The sequence below is a fragment of the Camponotus vicinus genome, unplaced genomic scaffold (assembly GCF_025532165.1).
Source record: "Camponotus vicinus isolate PSW18456_S1 unplaced genomic scaffold, iyCamVici1.0 SCAF_7, whole genome shotgun sequence".
NCBI classification, from domain to species: Eukaryota; Metazoa; Arthropoda; class Insecta; order Hymenoptera; family Formicidae; genus Camponotus; species Camponotus vicinus.
This window is the reverse complement of record NW_028141979.1, coordinates 13471181-13492723: the sequence shown is the minus strand read 5'-3', so window position 1 is coordinate 13492723 and position 21543 is coordinate 13471181. Positions and strand designations below refer to the sequence as shown.

At 36.0% G+C, this 21543-nt stretch overlaps 1 protein-coding gene across 8 annotated transcripts in view; it reads right to left on the bottom strand.

Annotated features, from left to right (window-relative positions):
• Positions 1 to 21543, bottom strand: part of Dhc62b (Dynein heavy chain at 62B) — an 835389-nt gene that overhangs the window by 137758 nt on the left and 676088 nt on the right. For 6 of the 8 annotated variants that reach the window (XM_083104284.1, XM_083104287.1, XM_083104288.1 and 3 more), the window contains one exon: positions 8111 to 8577. The exons of 1 other annotated variant lie outside the window; for it this stretch is intronic. In XM_083104284.1, coding sequence (XP_082960410.1) covers positions 8111 to 8577 — 467 coding nt within the window. Of the gene's footprint in view, positions 1 to 8110; positions 8578 to 12590; positions 12793 to 21543 lie in introns of those variants that run through there. One more of the 8 variants, XM_083104290.1, reaches the window with a different exon arrangement.

The following is a 21543-nucleotide window of genomic DNA, read 5'->3' as shown; positions in this document are numbered from 1 at the left end:
TCCTTTCCAAAACCATCTTATTTTTCTCTATCTTCCTCCTTTCTTCCTATATCTCATTATTTTCGTCTTCTCTGTATTTAAGTTCCTCTGTATTTAAATAGCCTCTGTTCATCCAAATATTTTTTCATTTTATCTCTTATCCCCTTTATTCCATTTTCATCTTTCACCAACATTACCAAATCATCTGCAATATGCCAATGTGTATATCCTTCTTCTTCTTCTATCTCCCTTTCTTTAATACCTCGTCATATTGGCTAACGCAAATGAACGCAAATAAGCTTGGACTTAATAGATATCTCTGTTTAATATCTTTCTGCCCTCTATTTCCCCCTCATCCTGCTTCGCATTCACATACGCACACGTACGCGTACGAGCGTGCACACGCACATACACATATACGACGAATCCGATTAGCAACTTCCTCATGAAAAAAATTGATTTCATCCTATATGTCAAATTGTAATTTTTTAGATACAAAATACGTCTTTACTTTTGAAAAAATGGTGGAAGGGAGAAAGAATAATTTAAAAATCTAAGTACTTTTTAAAGTAGAGATTTCTTGAGAAAGAAATAAAAATTATTCAGATACGACAATTTTTAGGCTGTGCTTATTTGAATTTATGCGAAATCTTGACGTGAAGTTACCTATTATAATTTTGTTGAGCAGTATAAATATTGTCCATCATCTTCAAATCTTTCCTAAATCCCGTAATTTGACTCAGTGACAATAACTTTCCTTTCAACCTTTCCACTAACACTGCCGCAAATATTTTTATGCCGTCTGCATTAGTGTTATCCCTCTACATTCCTCTATTTTTCTCTCTCCTTCTTCTTTATTATTTGAATCACCTCTTCCTTCCAATCTTCTGACCACCTTTGCCCTCTTCACACCCTTCTATATATAATTCCCAAATTCAATCCTTTATCTTCTCCTCTCCATGATTCATTCACCATCTCTTCCTATCGCCTTATCATTTTTCAACTTTTTTATCACCTCTCTTACCTCTTTCTTTCTTAACCTTCCTCCTTTCTTAGTCTCCTTACCATCTTCCATCATCTCCAATCCCTTAAAGTACTCCTTTTATTCCTCCATTTTTATTCCCTCATTCACTTTCTTCCTACATTTCTTCTCTCTATTTACTATGCTCCACACATGTCCCTCTGTTTTTGCTTCTCTCATCTTTTTCTGCTACCCTTTTACTTCTTTTCTCTCCTTTTCCTCACATAACTTCTTATACTTCTGCCTCTCTTCCCTATATCTTCATTCCTTCCTTTGTTTTTACAATTTCTCAGTTTTCTCCTGACGTTTTTTTACATATTCTATATTCCTCGTTCCATCATTCCCTGTTTCTTCACTTTTTTCCCTTTTCTTTACCTTTTTTACCGCTCCTCCTATCTTTTTCTTCAACTCCCATTCCTTTTTCTCTCTTGCTCTTCTTTCAAACTATCTCACAAATTTCCTTCTTTCCTTCTCTGTCCACACCTCCCTTTTTCTTCTACCTTTCTTTCTTCTCTCCTTTCCTTCCTTATCTAAGCAACTTTCCTCTATCCACATCGTGATAGAATCATTTGAATCCACTTTCGGCTCTATCTCCATTTTTCTTATCTTTTTTTTCGTCCTCTTGTCCTTTACTATATAATCCATCACAGACTCCTCCCCTCTCCTGTATATGTCTATTCCTTTCATCTCTTTTAATATTTCCATTTAAAATCGATCCTTGCTAAAACCTACACAATCTTTTCCTTTCTCCATTAACCCTTATATTCTTCTTTCTTTCCTCTTTTTCCACATTCCCCTCTTCTATCTTTCCCCTCTCCTTTCCTGTCCTCGCGTTAAAATCCCCCTTATCAAAATTCTTACTCCTTTCTCCTTTTCCTCCATCCACTCTTTCAAGTCTTCCAAAATTTATTTCCTATATCTTTATTTACATACACCCTTACAACCTTCCACTATCCTCTTAATTACATCTTTGCCGTTATTAAACCCTCCCTGTCCTTCTTCTATTTATTCTTTTCTACTTTCACGCCTACCCGTATCCTCATAATCATATCCACTATCGTTCTTTCTTACTTGTTCTTTCTTTCCGCCCACATACACACACACACACACACACACACACACAGATACACGCACGCACGCACACGCACACACACGCACGTATGCACGCGCACACACACACACACTGAAATCTTCACTCATATTCTTTCGGCATACTTTCCCTTTTCGGCATCCTTTCTCACCATTTCTTATCCACCTCTCACTTAAAATTGTAACACCCCATTCCATCAATTCCTCCCAAAAGTTTCTATCCTTCTTATATAATCTTACCGCATTCCAAAATGCTACTTTATATAATTTCTCCTTTTTCTTTTCTTTTCCCTCTCCTTTCCCTACTACTTTCCACTCCCACCTACATTTACTATGTCTCTACGTTTGCTATGTTCTACGTTTATTTTACGTTCTTTCTTTTCTCCCCTTTCCCTTTTCTTCGTGTTCTTTTCTCTAACTCACCTCTTTCTCCCATGTCCCCTGTCTAAAGCTCTTTCTACTTCCTCTTTCTATTTTTCCTCCACTTTTCTCCCCATCCTCCTTCCTTTTCTCCCTTAAAAATTCATCCGCGTACCAAATCCTCCATACATCTATTCAAATTCTCCCATTTTCTAACTTCACCATTTTCCTTTTTCTCACTTCTTCCTCCGTAAAATTCTTCAAGTTGTAAAGTTTCGATTTTCCGTTCAGATAAGCTTGTCGGCGCAGGATTCGTAGAATGGATGGAAAAGAAATACAAACGTAAAGTATGAGTATTATAGAATGTTTAAGGTCTATTTACACATACCGTGATGTGTCAGTGCCGTATCCGTTCAGTTCCGTGATTTTCCGTCAGTATCAGTGATGATAAATATCGTCCCTTTGTTTTTAGGTGGACGTATTCACACATGTCTGACGCAGTATCGTATTCGGATCATTCAGTTTCAGTTCAGTATCCATATAGTGATATTATGTTTATTGCAAACGGTATTTTTGCTTTTTCACGGATACATTACGATGGTCAGTAAATTTATTTATAGAGTATTTAATACCAAGCAGATCATTTGGATCAAATCATGGATTTAGATGAAAGTAAAATATTATATTGTGTAATTTTACGATAAAATTTTATAATAAAATTATGCTTAATATAATATTTTATTTACATCCAAATCCACATCTTGACTTAAAAAAAGTGATTTGCTTGACATAGAAAAATCTTTATAAGCTTATACCTATATTCATATAGACATTTTTAGGCTTGTAAAAATGAATGACGAACAACTCATTGAATTAGTGCGTCAATATCCCGTGCTATACGATTTATCACATCCTAAATATATGGACACTTCTTTCAAACTCGGTATTTGGAAGACGATTGGAACAAATATGAAAGAAAAAGGTAAATACCTTATATTACATTAATATTTTTTATTTCAGATATATTACTTATCAGAATAAATACAACATATTACAGTATTATAAATTTAATAATTAGAGATTTGGCTCAAGTAATCAAAAAATTAAAAAGAAAATGGCATAAGAGCCAACGCGCGGTAGTTGGAGCGCAGAGAAGCAACAACACTTCTTTCTTTTTTCAATATTAGTTTATTAAAAAATACATTATAATAACAAAAAGCGAACGTTTCGGATCATCTTTTGATCCTTCTTCAGCGCGATGTTAACAATATATATTACAGATAGTGACGCGTTACATTAAACGAATTTGTTTTCGACGCGTAGGTGACGCTAAATTACATCCCGCGGAGGTCTAGTAAGCGCTCTGCCTCCAACAATCAATTAAATATACTAAAGTTATGCTATGCAACGTCACAGCAGATCAGATTCCGCGCTTTTTACAATTAATAATATAGTATGCCGCTATAGTGCGCCTCATGTCGATTCGAGATTCGATGACGAACAGTTCGTTGCTTATTCACGTGTAATATCTCTCGGTATTTATTTTATTATTTTTATTCGATTTGTAAGATCTGCTGTGACGTCGTATAGTATAACTATAGTATATTTAATTCAGTAGAATTGCGTTAGGCTAACTTAAATGAGTTTATTCGATGCTTCGTTAATTATAGCGCGCAGGTAATTAATTCGCAACCAGGCGCACGCGCGTGATATTCGGCTGGTGCCGAATACAATTCTTTCGTGGCCTGGTTGTTACCGCGTAAAAGGATAGAAGACTTAGGAAAAATTACCCTGGTCGAGATCGACTCGGGACAGCTCTAGCTCCGGGATAAAATTTGTGTAATTAGGCAGCGGGATGTAAGTCGCAGATTCGGTTAGGAGTTCGCACCTTTTCTGGTAGAACCGAGATCGCTCGACTGAGAAGGAATTCGCTCCACCTTCTGTATGCTTACTGGTGCTCTTGTGATCGATTTAGTTCGGTTCCTCGTCTGCCTTGCAACTTCTGAGCGGATTGATTGGACAGATGAAGAATGGTTAAAATACTCCGGAAATCCTCGTTTTATACGACACAATTATTCACACCAACGTAATCGGTCGCTTTTTCCCAAGCGCGGTACGATTCGACGGGGTTGACATGAGTTCTCAACCCGTTACGTTTCGGAAATTCGATGATTTCCGTACGTCAATTATACGGCACGGAGCCGTTTCAAATTGGTAATCTTAGAAATGGGCGTTCAGCACCTTTGTCTTTTTGCCCGACAAATATTTGTCGGGCGGCTGGTACTGACGGATGGTTGGCCGGAAATTAGGAGTGATGCACTCAAATGTGTATCGTTATAAAGTTTCATCCATCTTCATTTCATTAAAAAATATCATGATCCTCTTCTATCTACATATCTTTTCCTTTCAACCTTCTTTTATTTTCCAAAATTCTTTTCTTAATTTCCTTCGATCTTATTCTAACAATTACCATTTTTCCCCTTTCTTCTTTTCGTTTCTTTCATTTCTTTCATCTCCTTTATCTTTACTTCCATCCTAATCACTTTACATATCCTCAATAACTCTTCCTTAATATTCCTTTTCTCCTCTTTCACCCCCTTAAATACCAAAATCCCAAATTCCTTTTCTTCTTCTCTCTTTCCTTCCTCTCAATTCCCCTTTCCATTCTCTTCATTCTCTTTAACATCACAACCTTACTCTTATCATACTATTCTTTCCTCTTTTCTGTCAAACTTTTTCACCCTCTTCTCTAAATTTCCTAATTTCTTCATCTCCCCTCTCCCTTTCCTCATTCCTTCTTTTCTTTCATTTAAATTTCTTTCTAGCTTTCTATTCTTCCTCTCCTTTTTTATATTCTTCTCTTTCTTCATCTTCATCTCTTTCCTCTATCTCTTCCCTTATCTCATCTAAGCCTCCTTTTGTCACCTCTTTATCCTTCTTTTGTCACCTCTTTCTTCTTTTTTCAGTTCCCTTAACTCCTTTAATATTATTCCCTCTTCTCCCTCTTTTTCCTGGCGACTGAAAAATCTTTTTACTAGTTCTAAAGACAGATCTTTCGTTTCTATCTCCTTCTATCCCGATTCTTTTCTCTTTCTCTTACACCTAGTCTTATCTTAGTTTTCTATTATTCCCAGACTGCTATTCTTTCTCTTCTCATAACCACCTCCTGAGCTGTTTTTCCAACTTTACTACTTCAATCTTTCCTCCTTCGTTTTCCTTTTCCACATCGTTATTGTCTCATTTCTCTATTATATCACACTTTTATATTCTTACTCTACTTTCTCTACTTTTATCCCTATCTATATTCTACTTCTTCTAGTTCCCTCCAAATTTCTCTCATCATTGCTCCACTGCTGTCTTCTCTACCTGCTACCATCTTGTCGCTCTCTCTACTCTATGCTTTCTTTTAAGCGTCTCTTTTCTTCTAACCTTCCTTCCACTCTTTCTTTCTAACCTGCTCTCTTTTCTTCCTTTTCTTCTTTTACCTCTCGTCCTTCCCTGTGCGATTTTATTCACATAAGCTTCACTGTTTCCTTCGCACATTTTCAATAGCTCTTATTTCCATTTTTTCTCTACTCTCTCCTATTATTTGTCTTTTTATACATGCAAAAACCTACGTTTTACATCTATCCTTACGGAAACGGAATTTCAATTCTGAAGTAGTATTAAAAAAGATTCAGAAAGTGTCCCGATGTTAATTATAGAAATATTCATATGGTGCAGCCGTTATCAAACTTCGTGAACCGAATGACTGTCTGGGAAGCTAGCGCTTGTATGCTTTTTGAATCTCACGAATCACGATATAATCTTCAGGATAGTGCACTCTTACCTCATGAATTGCAATGCGCGAATAAAAAGATCGATTGTTCGTGCCGATCGGGTATATGAGGCAGTCTGACAGACACATCGATACTATTTGACAACAACGAATTTCAGGGCACTCTTTTAAAGTCAATTGGCATCCTAATCCTGTGATCTTCTAACCCGATTTCGAGACAAGGCGCTATCTTTTCCTGCTGAATGTTTTTGACCAGTCCGGTTTTTGCGGAGTAGGTTATTCTCTCTTCTCGCCAATCCAGGAAGAAGGTATTCTCTCTCCCTGACAAACTTCCTCAGCATTAATCACTCTCGAACCGGCCATTCGAGATAGAGTGCTCTCTCTCTCTCTCTCTCTCTCTCTCTCGCTAGCGTATGCTCCGGTCAAGCTTCATCTAGGTTATTCGCATCGCTAATTGTAAAACGTGTAATTGTAAGACGTATGAGCGAAGCGTGGCACAGTAGATAGTGCACTAGTCTACAAAGCCAAAGGCCCTGAGTTCGATTTCCGGTAGAACCGAAAAATTGTATACACTCGTTTCTTTTTCGGAAAGTAATGGCAAACCACCGAGAAATCTTGCCAAGAGCATCTCTCTAATGTACAGCCGTTTGGTATAGGTCCCATATACGTGTGATAATCTGGTGCACAACACAGATATATGAAAGAGAGAGATTACCATGTTCGAAATCGAACAAAAGGACTAAGAAGAAGACGATTATAAGACGTAGCGATAAGCTTTTACATGTTTACCTAATCTATAATATATTTATCTAATAAATTTCGTGTGCGTCCCAAGATTAAGCTTTGTATACATCTATCTAGTCATAAGTTTCATACGCGATCTAGCAAACTTTATTTATTTATGCGCTAAATCATATCTGTTTAATCATAAATATCCATGACCTGACCTGCAACCTCCGAGCGGTAACATTTGTAATCGAAAATTTTTCTATCAATAAAGTTATTTATTACTGTTCAAGAAAGTTTGTATCATATTGTAAAGCAGTTATATTTCAGAGAGCTTTCTCGAATATTCTCGAACGGTTCGTTAGTTTTGCGGACAAAGGCTGATTATTTGATTTGGTTTTTTCGGGGTCTACATCAAAAAGTCAATACCTAAATCAAGACAAACAGGGTATCGATGTCGATCTACGATTGGTTGAAATAATCGAACGATTTGGATCGATGCCTTATTTGGATAATTCGCTACCGGAAGCCTTATTCCTTGTTCTCAAAAAGACTGACTGTACGACCAGAAGTCACACGGAACACACGCGTTCACCTTGGTCCGTAAAAATATTACTTGTTTCGCGAGCTGAAGTTCTATACGCACTCGGGCGGTCCGAAATAATCGAGTTGTTTTTTTTAATAAAATATTTTAATTCTCTATACGGACTCTTTTGATTTTGTCTACCTTTCTCACCGGCGAAAAAAATAAATATCTTTAATGCAGTCGTGTAAATCGAAAGCGCGACTACAGTTACTAATACGTGATTTTTCTGAGTCTTCTTTTCTCACAAATTCTAATAAATCGATCCGTAGCATCAGGATAGATGATTCGTTACAATATGTGTTGTAGATATCCATTAACATAGATTTTAATTTCAAAATTTCAAAATGTAGTTATATATTAACATGATTTTAATATCTTTATTTATAGTCAATTAAAATCATTTATTTTATTCATTGCTTAAAATCTAGCAACTTTTATCTAAAACATTTTTTAAAAAATATTTTCAAGTTATTTAATAGATTAATTAAAATTACTTTGCTTAAAGTGGATGTGTAAATTATATATGTTAGAGAAAACATATTGATTTTTGAAAATGATTCATATATATTACCTCATGATATTATTTTGTAAACTCATTGGTGGTTCGGTAGTCATCTTAACACTGTCTTGCAAAATGCTAACAGGAAATTGAGCTGATGGATAACTAGTCAACCACAGACGAAAACTTGACACAGTATTTGTATAATCAAGACTTTCGTAGATATTTTCTAAATTGAACATCCATGAAGCCGCTAAATGACAATTTTGCAAACAGACCCAGAAACCTTCTGTTTGAGCTCGCTCAATCATTCTTTGTGCTATAGGTCCTTGACCTTGACCCAATGAAATTGACTCGAGACGTTCGAAATAATTCATACTCTCCGCAAATTTTGTTAATGCGTCCATAGGATCGGATCCAGCAGACAAAATAAATATAAGAGGTATCAAGCAACTTGACTCGGCGTATGCTTTCGAAATATCAAAAGAAGGAGGTATCACAAAGGGCAAACCCATTCCATTTTCCACGAATTGTTGCACCTATTAAACAAACTAAGTTAGATTGCATGACACAGTTCTTATAATTTTAATTATTTAATGATAATTTTAATTATTTTTTTGTAGAAAAAGTCTTGGAATGCAAACTTAAAATATTTTTACAAATTAAAAATATTATATAAATAAAGCAAAACTTCATAAAATACACAAACAGAGTAATAAAAATTAGATTAAATTAAAATATTTTAAATTAAAACTCACAAAACTAAAAAGATGATAGATAAAATAACCTGATTTTAGCCATGATGATGGAACTTTTTTTATACATGTTTTCTTATAGTTTTTGATGTGCTGAATCATTACACAAGCCTGTGAAATTTTAGGTTTGGTTAGTTACAAAAAGAGTAGATGAATCTGATAGATTGATTTTGACGTTGAAAACAAATCTGGTCGCAGAATTTCTCCCGCACGTCAGGTTTTTAAGTAATTTGTGGGTAAAAAGTTCAAAAATGGGGCTATTTCTACCAATTTCATGAATTTATTATAAGGAAACCTAATTTTTTGAAATATTTCTGCCAATGGTATCATATAGTATTAGTCTTCATTTTTCAAATTCACTTTCGATTGCCATCACACGATTTTTTTCGTTGAGATACAAGTATGAAGTTATAAGAAAATTTACGTTAAAGGAAATTTACATAGGCATCAATATCCGCGATCTTGAAATTTGAAAAGATTTACATCTGTCAGATTTAGTTGTCATAAAAAAGTATGAATTGCCGAAATAGCCATTTTTTGATTATTTAACTATAAATTAGTCGAAAAACTGATGTGCTGGGGAAATTCTATGGCCAGATTCGTTTTCAGCATAAATCTATCAGATTTATCTACTCTGCTTTTTGTAACTGATCCTCGCAGGCCTGTGTTATCAAACATTAATTTTATTATGTTATGATGGGAAAATAGCGGAAATTGTAAAGTAGCAGATTTGAGAACCAATCTAAATCAATAAAAAACCAGTTTAGCCTAGCCTGAGATTAAGTTATTTTGTTTTTTTTGTTAAAATGAGTGATGTTAGGTTAGATAAGATATTCTTATGTTTATATATTGTTTGTATATATTCTTGAGTTTTTGTTTCTACAAATTTCTACAAATCTGCTAACTTGAATGCGATTTTCGTTATTTTCCCATCATATCATAATGAGATTAATGTTTGATAATGATTCAGCACATCAAAAACTATAAGAAAACATGCATAAGAAAGATTCTGTCATAACGGCCAAAATTATTTTACCCATCGTCCTTTAATTTATGTGCTGTCCCAATAACTAAAGTATTATAGCTAGATAATTATATAAGATGATAAATGCTACACACTTCATCATGGTTCATGTATCGATGAAAATTATTACATAAGTATATGTAGAAATGTGGGGTATCTAATATTTCTATTGAAATTGATAATTAAAAAAAAAGACAGTGGCCTAGTGATTACGGATCACTAGACTAAAGATATTAAAGATATTTGTATAATATTTTTACAAAAGATCTTTAATAAATAATATATATTCGATGTTATTAAAGATAAAGTAGCAGTTAAAAGCTAAAAAATTTTTCAAAAATATATTTCTGTCATCATCACTTTTGTTATCAATATTAAATTTGTGACTAATATTTAATCATTTAATAATTGTATTTTTATCAATTCCAAATAAAAAAAATCATAATGTATATATATTAGGAGTTTTGGACACAATATTTCATATTCTGCATCATTCATGAACTGCGAAAAAAATACTTATAAGGAAAGGTCGGAATTGTCTTCCTCCGTTTTTAATTAACTTTGTATATGTTGTAATCTAGATCAGTGCTGAGATTTATTTCCAACTTTCGCCACATACATCCCTATCTTTTCTGGAGGCTTGCCACGGCCCTATTTAGGATCCATCCGCCACTGTTATTGGCACAGTGGGGATATTAGTATCTACTAGAAAGATCTTGGGGGATGTGGTCACTCTACGACGTTGTGCTCGTCGGTGCTGTTTCTTACGGAAGGCCAGTCGGAAGCCAGCATGCAGTGCACGCGAATACCTCCTCCGGCACTTATTTGATCAGGGAGCGACCTTTTCAAGGATCCTCCATGGCAATCGGCATTGCATCCATCGAGCAAGATACCAACATCGTTGGAGTCGCATATCACTGTGTTAAAAAGCAGCATTAGGTGTGAGGTCTGGATAGCTCAGTGATCTAGAGCAGTTGCCCGGAAAGCGAAAGACTCGGGTTCGATTCCCGATCCAGCCACTTGCACCATGTTTTCCTAGTCCACGAATATTGTCTTCTAACAATTATTCGTTGGGCTGAAAAATGTGTGAATGCTCTCTCCACAGAATATACGTCGATGCCGTTGCCACGGATGGATTCTGTCGCTCGTTGACCAAATGGGCGTATAGACACGTCTGACCTCTTTCCAGATACATCTCTATCTTTTCTGGAGCGAGATTTAAAGTTCCTTATTATTGATTGTATCAAGAAGCATTATGGAAAAGCAGTTAAACTGTGTACCGCAATGCAAATTATTTCCAAAATTATTAATACAATTAAAGGCGGTAATAAATCTCTCAATCATCGAAAATTTCAATCCCTTCTTGAAGAACATAATGCAATTTATAAAGATATATCTTTATATTGTGAGGTTCGGTGGCTTAATGCCGGAACATGTTTAAAGAAATTTTTTGCGCTAAGAAAAGAAATCTTCGCTTTCTTGCAAGAAATGTCTCTAGCAAAATGTGACGATTTTATGCCCTTTTTTTGAAGATTTAAATTTTTTTTCGAACTTGCTTTTATCACTAATTTAACTTCTCTTAATAATTGAAATCTGAAGCTGCAAAAAGCAAACTAAACAATTTCTCAGTTAGTAAATCATATTGACTCATTCCGCAGAAAATTACTGTTATTAGAAAATCATTTAGAAAGCGATATATTTCATTTTTATTCTTCTTGCCAAATTTTTTTTTACAGAACATGGCAAAGATTGTGATTTTAAAAAACATTTCCACTTAATTGAACATAATCATCACCTCCACCTAATCATTAATAGCTCAGTTTGATACGCGTTTCAGTGATTTTAAAACATTTAGAAAAGATCTAATTCTTTTGGAGAATCCTTTCATAGTTAAAATTGAGGAACAAAATTTAGAGTTTTGAGAAGAACTTTGCGATTTGCAAAGTAATTTGACTCTCAAAACGCGGTCAGAAAAAAAGATAGATCTTTTTAAGATTTTAGATGTCAAATTAACTAAGACTTATAAATTGTGGTCTTCGAATTTTTTCAATGTTTGGATCCCACATATTTGTGCGAATGTTCCTTTTCGAAATTAAAATATATGAAAACTGACAAACGTTCTTGCTTGACTGATGCATCTTTATCTTCGCTGATGTGAATTAGTTCTTCCCGTCGATATTTTGTTTTTAGTAAATTCTTGTAAACTTGTGTTGTCTTGTTTAGAAAATCAAATTAATATTTCTGCTAACATTCTATGTTTTTATATTATTAACTTTGTGTGTGTGTGTTACTTACTTATTAGTTTTGTATTAACTTCTATAAAATTTTCTTTTGTACATAAATCATTATTTGTTATTGTCCTCTCTAGTGGAATAGACCTACTGAGGAAATCACTTAAAAAAAAAAAAACGCATCAACAATAGTACCTCATAGGTGATGTGGAAATCTCTTGTTCCCTTATTATATTATTTACTATAATTTTTTATAATTTTTATAATTATTAATAATTTTTTAATTATTAATAATTATTAATATTTTTTATAATTTTTATAATTATTTATAATTTAAATTTTTAATATATAATTATGCAGTAGAAGTGCCTTCTTTTAAATATATTTCTTCGAAATATATTTCAATATATGTTGCAAAAATAAATAACATATTTATTTATACGTAAATTCATATGTGCTCTTAACAGTGCGTTAAGAATTTTGAATAAAACACAAATATTTTAAATTGTTGTACAGAACATATATGTAATTATTAATAGAATAATTATTTTTATTATTAATAAACAATAAAGGGAACTTCTGCCACTAGATTGCCACATTACACTTGTGATGCGCATGTTCCTCAATGTCGCGCTTTTTAAACCATCCGGCAGCGCAGTCGTTAATGCGCGAATAGTAAGAGGGAAACAGTAGGTGTGAGTTAAGAAATTTGGCGGAAAGTTGCAAATAAATCCCAGCACTGGTCTAGATCAAAATGAAAGACATATATTTTATTATACGTATGTCCTGTGATGTAATATTTTATAATCCCAAAAACTTACCTTTTTTAAAAAAAGGTAAAAAAAGGGCGCCAAATTCATGCACAAATTGTATCTAACTGTTGTCTTATCTACAAAAATAGTGATATATAAAAATTGCGCTAATTAAGGATAAAAATTTGTACAAAATAAATAAAAGTATAAGGAAGAAAACTCGTACAAGTTAACTTGTACAAATTAATATAAAACAAAAAAGTAAAAAAAAATTTAATTAAAAAAACGGCGCTGCCAATAAAACTGGCACATATTCTAATTAAATATATATTTAAAAAATTGGAATATATTCTGATTATTAATTTTAATTAGATAGATAGATAGATATTTTTATTCGTCCCCTTGTGGATTGAAGGCGCTTTTTCGAGGAGCGTACCCGAACCTCTTACAACCCATTAACAGAAAAAATACAGAATCACGCAAACTAAAATAAAAATAAAAATAAAAAGAACATAAAAGAAAAATAAAAAATAAATACAATATAATACAATAAACAAAACTAAAAATAAAAATAGAAATAAAAATAAAGGAATATAGATAAAAATAAAAATAAACTAAAAATAAAACAGAACATAAAACATAGAGCATATACTGTGATTCGCAACGCAGGGACGACACCGCTTGTCCGACAACCGCTCGCTTTACTTACTACTAATTTATGACTAATCTTCGGCTTATGACTACCTTACAAACTACCTTATCCAACCTAACTAAGAGAGAGATCTACCCCTAACTTTCCGACTTCCGGTTCCACATACTCCACATATTCTTCTACACTCCATTCACATCCCTCCATTCATCTTCTCCCCTTCCCTCTTCTCCTCCTCCGTTCTCCCCCTTTTCCTTCTCTTTTTCACTCTCTAGCTCCCTCATCTACCATTCCCCTTCCCCTTCCTGCCTCAAAATCTCTTCCATTCTCTCCCATCAATTCCCCTCTTTTCCTCCTCCTCTACATTCTCCCAATACATGTTCCCATGTCTCCTCACCCCCCCCACACAGCCTGCACTTCCTTCTTTCCTCTGATTCCCAATATCTCGCTCCTCTCATCTCGTTATTCAACCTAAATCTTATCACCCTTCTCCATCTACTTTTCCCCCATCCCTTTTTCAGATATGCCGGTATTCCCTCCTCCTTCATCTCCCCATACCATCTATTGTACCTCGAATTTCTAATCTTTTCCCATCTTTCCTTCTTTCCATCTCTCTATCCCTCTGCTCCCATCCATCGTAAACTTCTTCTCCCCTTTCTCTCTTCTCCTCCATCTCTTTCACTTCCTTCCCCCTGTCCTCAAAGAATTTCTTCCTCTCCTCTTCCCACCCTGTCATCTCCCCTCCCTCGCGTATTTTTCTCTTCATTTCCTCAAAGCACCTCCTTGCTAAGCCTCCTCCTCTCCCTTCTTCCAGTTTCTTTTCACATCCTACTGCCCTTTTTCCTGTCCCTATCCTAAACTTCTCCTTCCCAATCTCCTCTCTTACCATATATCCTGGCGTCCACCCCTAACGTTCACCTAATCCACCTTTCCTGCATTGCCTCTACCTCTTTCCATTCCCTCCACCCCCATATTTCTGCACCGAACTCCATTACCGTTCCTACCAACCTCTCACACAACCAAATTCATCTTTCCCAATCTCCCGTAAATCTCCTTTTACCTATCCAGAACATTCCTTACCTCACTTCTCCTCAGATCTTCTTCTCCATCTTCTGCCCTCCTTCCCATCCCTTCTTTCAACGCTCTACCTTCTACCCCTCCTAACAACTTCATAAAGTACTCTCTCCATTCTTTCCACTCTATCCCCTCGTTGACCCCCTTTCTCCTTTTCCTCTCCTTATTAACTATCCCCCACACCTCCCCTTCTGTTTTTGCTTCCTGCGCCTCTTTAATTCATCTCTCGTTTTCCTCTTCTCTTTTCCTTTTACATAACAACTTGTATTCCGCTCTCTCCTTCCTATACCTTTCACCCTCCCCTCCCCTTTTTCTCCACTCTCTTAATGTTCTCCTCACTTCTCTCCTTTTACTCTCACATTCTTCATCCCATCCTACCCTTTTCCTCCTCCCACTTCCTCTTTCCCCCTCTTTTAATTTTTCTCCTATCTTTTCTATTTTCCTTTCTAACTCTTCATCTATGCCCTTGTCCCCCCTTAATTCCCAATCTACTTCCTCTCTAATTTTTTCCCCTCCTCTTATTGTCCATCTCCCACCTCTATCTTCTTTACTTATACTTCCCCGTCCTCTCCCCCTTGCCCTTCCTCCTTTTCTTTCTAATAATACTACCAATGGATGATGGTCCGACTCTACGCAATCCCCACTTCCATCCTCACCACCCTTTTTCTTACTTTTTCCTTACCTACCACATAATCGATCACTGATTCTCCTCTCCCCCCGTATACGTAAATTCCCCTTCTTCGTTCCCTTCCACCGTTCCATTCAGAATTCCCCATCCCCTTTTTTCTAATCCCCCTATCAATTTCCTTCCCTCTTCATTTATCTTTCCATCTTTTGATTTTCTTACTATTCCTTCCTCCTCTCCCTCCTTTATACCTCCTCCCAATTTCCCCGTCTTCGCGTTAAAGTCACCTCTTATTATTGTCCACTTGCTTTCCTCCTGTTCCTCCAGCCATCCCTCCATCGCCTCTAGCTTTTCCTTCATATCTCCCTTCACATACACTCCTACTATCCTCCATCTCTCCTCGCCCACCCTTATCTCCACCGCCATCACCCCTTCCTCTTTTTCCTCTACTTCGATAACCGAAGCTACCCCCCTCCTCTTTAACTCCAATAATTATCCCCCCATCGGTCTTCCTTTCTTACTCCTTTTTTTCGCTAATTGTCTCTCCCACCTATATCCTTTTGGTAACATTCGCTTTACCCTGTCCCAACCTTTCCCATCAACCCAAGTTTCCACCATCACAACCACTTCCCATCTCTTGATTTCTTTCCAAAACCTTTCCTCCTTATTCTTTACCCCCGCTACATTCCAGAAGCCTACTTTCCACTCCTCTTTTCCTCTATCTACTTTCTTCCCTCCCTCTCTTTTTCTCTCCCCCTCTCCCCCGTCCTTCTCTCTCTTTCTTCTTCGCTTTCCTTCCCCCTCCATCTCTATCCCCCCTCCCATATTCTATTCTTACATCTCCAGCCCCCCATTCACTACCTCTCCTTTTTCCCCTTATCCATTTCTTCCCCTCTTAACTCCCCCTTCCAGTTTCTAAGCCTCCCCTCCTCTTCGTCCCATCTCCACCAACAATTATTGATTCTAATCTTTCCGTACTCTGTCCATACTCTATTGCCTTTTTTCCTTTCTTCCTTCGCTATTTCCCCTATTCTCCATTTCATCCTCCTCTCCCCCCACGTTAGATCATCAACTATTCCGATCCTTCTCCCCTTTAGTTCTTTCTTTCTCTCCATCACCTGCCTTTTCTGCTCCCTGCTTCCTAGTCTTATCACTACCATTTCCTCCTCCCCCTCCCTCTTATTTTCCTAATCCATTCAATCCCTACCTCCACCCCTATTATCTCAAACACTTTCCTCACTCTCGCTTCCAGATCTCCTGTTCCACCCTCCAATCTACGAATCACTATGTTGTTCCTCCTTTCCTCTCTTTCATTTAGTTCTAGCTTCAAGAGCCAATTCCTTTCATCTTATCTACTGTCACTTTGTCCAGCCCTATGTATCCCCTTGTCCCCCCTCTCCCCTACTCCCTCTGCTACCTTCTTCCTTTCCCCCAATCTGTTTTCTAGTTCTTTTATCTTTTTTTCCATGGTCTCCATTTTTAACCCTATCTCCTTCTTTTCCTCTCTCCACTCCTTATCCCTTTGCCATATCTCAAATTCCTAAACTCCTCACAAAATCTCTCCATCATTTTTTCTCCCATCTCGTTTATCATTTTACCTATTTCCTCCTTCTCCAGCCACATTCCCTCTTCCTGTAACTTCTCCGACTTTCTACTTCTCTTTAACGCCCACTCATCTTCCTCCTTTTCCTCATTTCCTGATCCCTCCCCTTTCCTCTTTAGGAAGTCCTCAATACATCCTGTACTACCTCTCCTTTCCTTGCCTAACTCCTCTATCTTTTTTGGCCTTCCTACTCTTTTCTTTCCCTCTTCTTCTCTCGACCTTCTCTCCTCACCCTCTTTAAAAACTTTCCCTCTCTACCGTCATCCTCCATCTCTTCTCCGTTCCTCGCTACTCAAATTCTATCACTACCTAGAACTATCGTTCGCTATCCCACCTTTACTTCCTACTCACTCTATGGCCTAAGCGAGCTGTCCCCGCCGTCAGCACCTTCCCTAGTGTCTTTCCTAGTGACTCTACACCTGCCCTCTACTCTCTGTACTCGTGTTCTACACTCCCGTCGCCACGTACCACCCTACCTCCTAACCTCACTGCCTTTTTCCCTCTATATTTTCTCGTCAGCCTCCATTCCCTATTCCTCCACTTTATCTGTCGCCACTCCTCTCTTTCTCCCTTGTAACCCACACCACACCCTCAGATTCTCCTCTCACTCTAACCGCTATTCTCTCACAATTCTCTGACCACACACTCTCATACCTGTCACTCACGCACTCTCCGGAACCGGAAGCCTATTAATTTTAATTATTATAGTCTAACATTTAAATTTAATGACTTAATTTCTTTCATTAATTTATATTGATTTATATTTGGAAATTTAGACTTTTAAGCTGAACAGTATACTATATAATATAATAAAATTGGCAGCGCCAAGTTCTTTTAATTAAATTCTTTTTTACTTTTTTGTTTTATATTAATTTGTACAAGTTAACTTGTTCAAGTTTTCTTCCTTGTATTTTTATTTATCTTGTACAAATTTTTATCCTTAATTGCGCAATTTTTATATATCACTATTTTTGTAGATAAGACAACAGTTAGATACAATTTGTGCATGAACTTGGCGGCCTTCTTTTTACCTTTCTTTTAAAAAGGTAAGTTTTTGGGGATTATATCACTTCTTTCTAGTATAATTAATTTTTAGTATAATAGAGATATTATACTTAAAAAATATATATATATGTATATACATATACTTTATATATATACAGGGTGTCCCATTTTAATTTGGACAGTAAAATATCTCAAAAACTAAGCCTAGCAAACAAAAATGTTTCAGACAAAAATTGTATGGTTTCGAGGGGGACATAAGATGGTACCATTGGCTTGACCTTGAAGAGTTATTTGAAGGTCACATGAAGGTCATCTTCGATTTTTTAAATGGAACCTACTATTTGTCATTGCATATTCTTGCAGCTTATCTCGAGAGCTTTCCAAAACACTATAATTAAGTACCTTTTTATTAAGTACTTTTTGAGTTATGAGGCTTGAAATAATTTCTTAATTTTACATAAACCGTAAAATATCTTGTAAAATGTTCATTTTTCGATTATCTTACCTTAATACTTTTATGTACAAAATAATTAGAGGAATCAATTGGTGTAAAGAAAACACATAGTTGTTTTTAAGAAAAAATATGGAATTGTTAATTGCAAATTACATATTTTTTCTTCAAAACAACTATGTGTTTTCTTTACACCAATTGATTCCTCTCATTATTTTGTACGTAAAAGTATTAAGGTAAGATAATCGAAAAATGAATATTTTACAAGATATTTTACGGTTTATGTAAAATTAAGAAATTATTTCAAGCCTCATAACTCGGAAAGTACTTAATGAAATCTATCTTAATTATAGTGTTTTGGAAAGCACTCGAGATAAGCTACAAGAATATGCAATGACAAATAGTAGGTTCCATTTAAGAAATTGAAGTGACCTTCACGTGACCTTCAAATGACTCTTCAAGGTCAAACCAATGGTACCATCTTATGGCCCCCTCGAAACCATACAACTTTTGTCTGAAACATTTTTCTCTCCCGGGCTTGGTTTTCGAGATATTTGACTGGATGGATTAAAATGGGCCACCCTGTATATATATGTATATTTTTTTAAATATATAAGCAAATTATGTAAAAATATATAAAGAATAAGTATATATACATATACATATTATATGTATACTTTTATTATATTATATATATTTATATTTAGTTTGTAAAATAGATATTTATTATTTACCTTGCGCTCTAATTATCATACCTTACTGGCTCTTATTTGCCAATTTTTAATAAATATTTTAATAATTTATTATTTAACTTGCACTTCATTACTTGTCACTACTGAAAATACGGTTAATGATACATGTCACTAATGACACATGTCATTAATATCGCAAAGCATCGCTAGCGTAATCTTCTGTCGAGAGTAGGAAACGTACGTTTTCTGTTTCTATGTGTTGTGTACATGTGCGTTGATGACGATGATAAAGACGTTTCTTAATTGAAAATTTTCATATTTCGATTTTACGTTATGATATTTCCGTTTATAGATCATGCAGCACAAAAATAAAGATACTTTTTTTATATAATTCAAACTCGCTCTATCGATTAAGCCTAGTTAGAATTCGATCCGTTCAGCCATTATTGAAATCCGGTAATTTGAGTTACTCTTAATTGTCCGACTCGCGTATAGATACACGGAGTGCCTTGCTAATGCTTCGCATAAACTTGGCGCGAGACACTACCGTGTCTCTTGATAATCCTCGAGTGATAGAGAGGATGAGAGGGAGCGAAAACGTCGTCAAAAACACAAGTAACAAAAAGAGAATACTCGCGCTCGGAGGAACAGGGATAGAGGGTGTTCTGCGCGAGCCGCGGCGAAGCGAAGGCCGTATTGAGATCTCGAAATTGGGCGCCAGATATGGTCTTTCACGTATCAATTCGCTAAACGCCAAAATAATGCGACAAACGCTTGCCTTATTCGCCACGGGCCGACTAGCTCGCCTAACGGTAAAGAGGCAGGATTTATGGAAAAGGGTGTTATAATGATTTTGTACGAGGTTTCACGAAAAATCACGAATTCGACAAACATGACCGAAGTTAACATTCATGACAGGCTAACACTCAAATAATTTACGCGAGCGTATTATAATAAAGTATAACAAATTTATTTTAAACAAAATAAGAGAATTAATAAAATAAAAAAAAATACACACACACATAGGAACGCGCGTGCCCGCGTGAAGCCTTATCTTTCTTCTGTTGTCGCCGTAGGCCCTCGCTATCGCAAAATCTCAATAGAAATGTTCAAATGATCATAACTCTGCGAAAAAAAATCGTAGAGACCTCGGCGACCTCGCGTTGTTTTCGTCTCGGAAAGCTCTTTCGAACGAGCCCTCACTCAACTCCACATGCCATTTAAGATTTTTTGGCTCCCTCCTCCCCCCGTCCCCCGGGGATGTGGAGGTGGGTGTTTTTGTGGTTAAATAATAGACTTTGTGATCCCATTGTATCCCTATAAATTTCAATCCTATATTTCAAACCATTCAAAAATTATTTAGGTGGCCCGGAACTTTTGGTAGGCACTGTATAATACAATACATCATAATCAATATACAGGGTGTTCCGTAAGTCGAGGTAAATCGCTCGGGAGATGCATGAGGGACCAAAAACAAGAAAGAAAGTTGATACAAACATAGGTCCGTAAATGCGTTGTTTTCGAGTTATCGCCATTTTTATGTTAAAATTTGAAATTGTTTTGCTTTGGAATTTTTTTGTCAAAATTGAAACATGAGATGGTTTTTATGAGTTTCAAAACATAACATGCGGGCTGCTTTAGCACTACCCAGGATGCACCACGTGGAGGTACAGCATCTTTGGTAGAGATCAGGACCTCACAGTTCGTCACTCCTGTGATAAGTACCACAGTAGTTTAGTGACTCCAAACCCTCCCTGCCGTGTGTGTGTGCGTGTGTGTGTGTGAGAGAATTATGTAAAAATTATGAGATGTTCGAGGGGTTCCCCCCCAACTTTTATTTGACTTTAGTTATGTTTTGAAACTCATAAAAACTATCTCATGTTTCAATTCTGACAAAAAATTCGAAAGCAAAGCAATTTCAAATTTTAACATAAAAATCGTGATAACTCGAAAACAGCGCATTTCCGGACCTATGTATCAACTTTCTTTCTTGTTTTTGGTCCCTCATACATCTCCCGAGCGATTTACCTCGACTTACGGAACACCCTGTATATTAAAAACAGAAAAGATGTGATATAACCCAAACAGCACCAAGTCGACTGTTAGTTGACTGCCAGTCGGCAGAAAAAGTATAAAGTCGATTTCAAAGTCAGGCTGAATGTCAACTTAAAGTCGACTAACAGCCGACAAATGACTCGACTATAGTCGATTGTCAGTCAGCTAATAAGTCGACTTAGAAGTCAACTTTATGATGATTATAAGTCAATTTAATGTCTTGTCCATTAATTACTAAATTTTTATTTTAATCATTAAATTTCTTTGATGTCGGCTCTCGAATATAAAATATGTGATATTAATATTCGGGTAATAAGAGCCTATCGCGGATGTAATTGCGTAATGATCAAAACTTTACTTGGAATAATCTCTTGGTTTGAGATTTAATTCCAACAAATTCCCCTCTAACCCCCCTAGATGGAAGTAGGCGAGAAAAATATCGGTCCGAAAGTCGCTGAATCGGGAATCGAACCCGAGTCTTTCGCTTGCCGGGCGACTGCTCTTACCACTGAGCTATTCAGACCCTTTCGATCCGATACTTCTCTCATTGCCTAAAAACACTAAGTGTAAAGATGCTTCTTTTTCACCC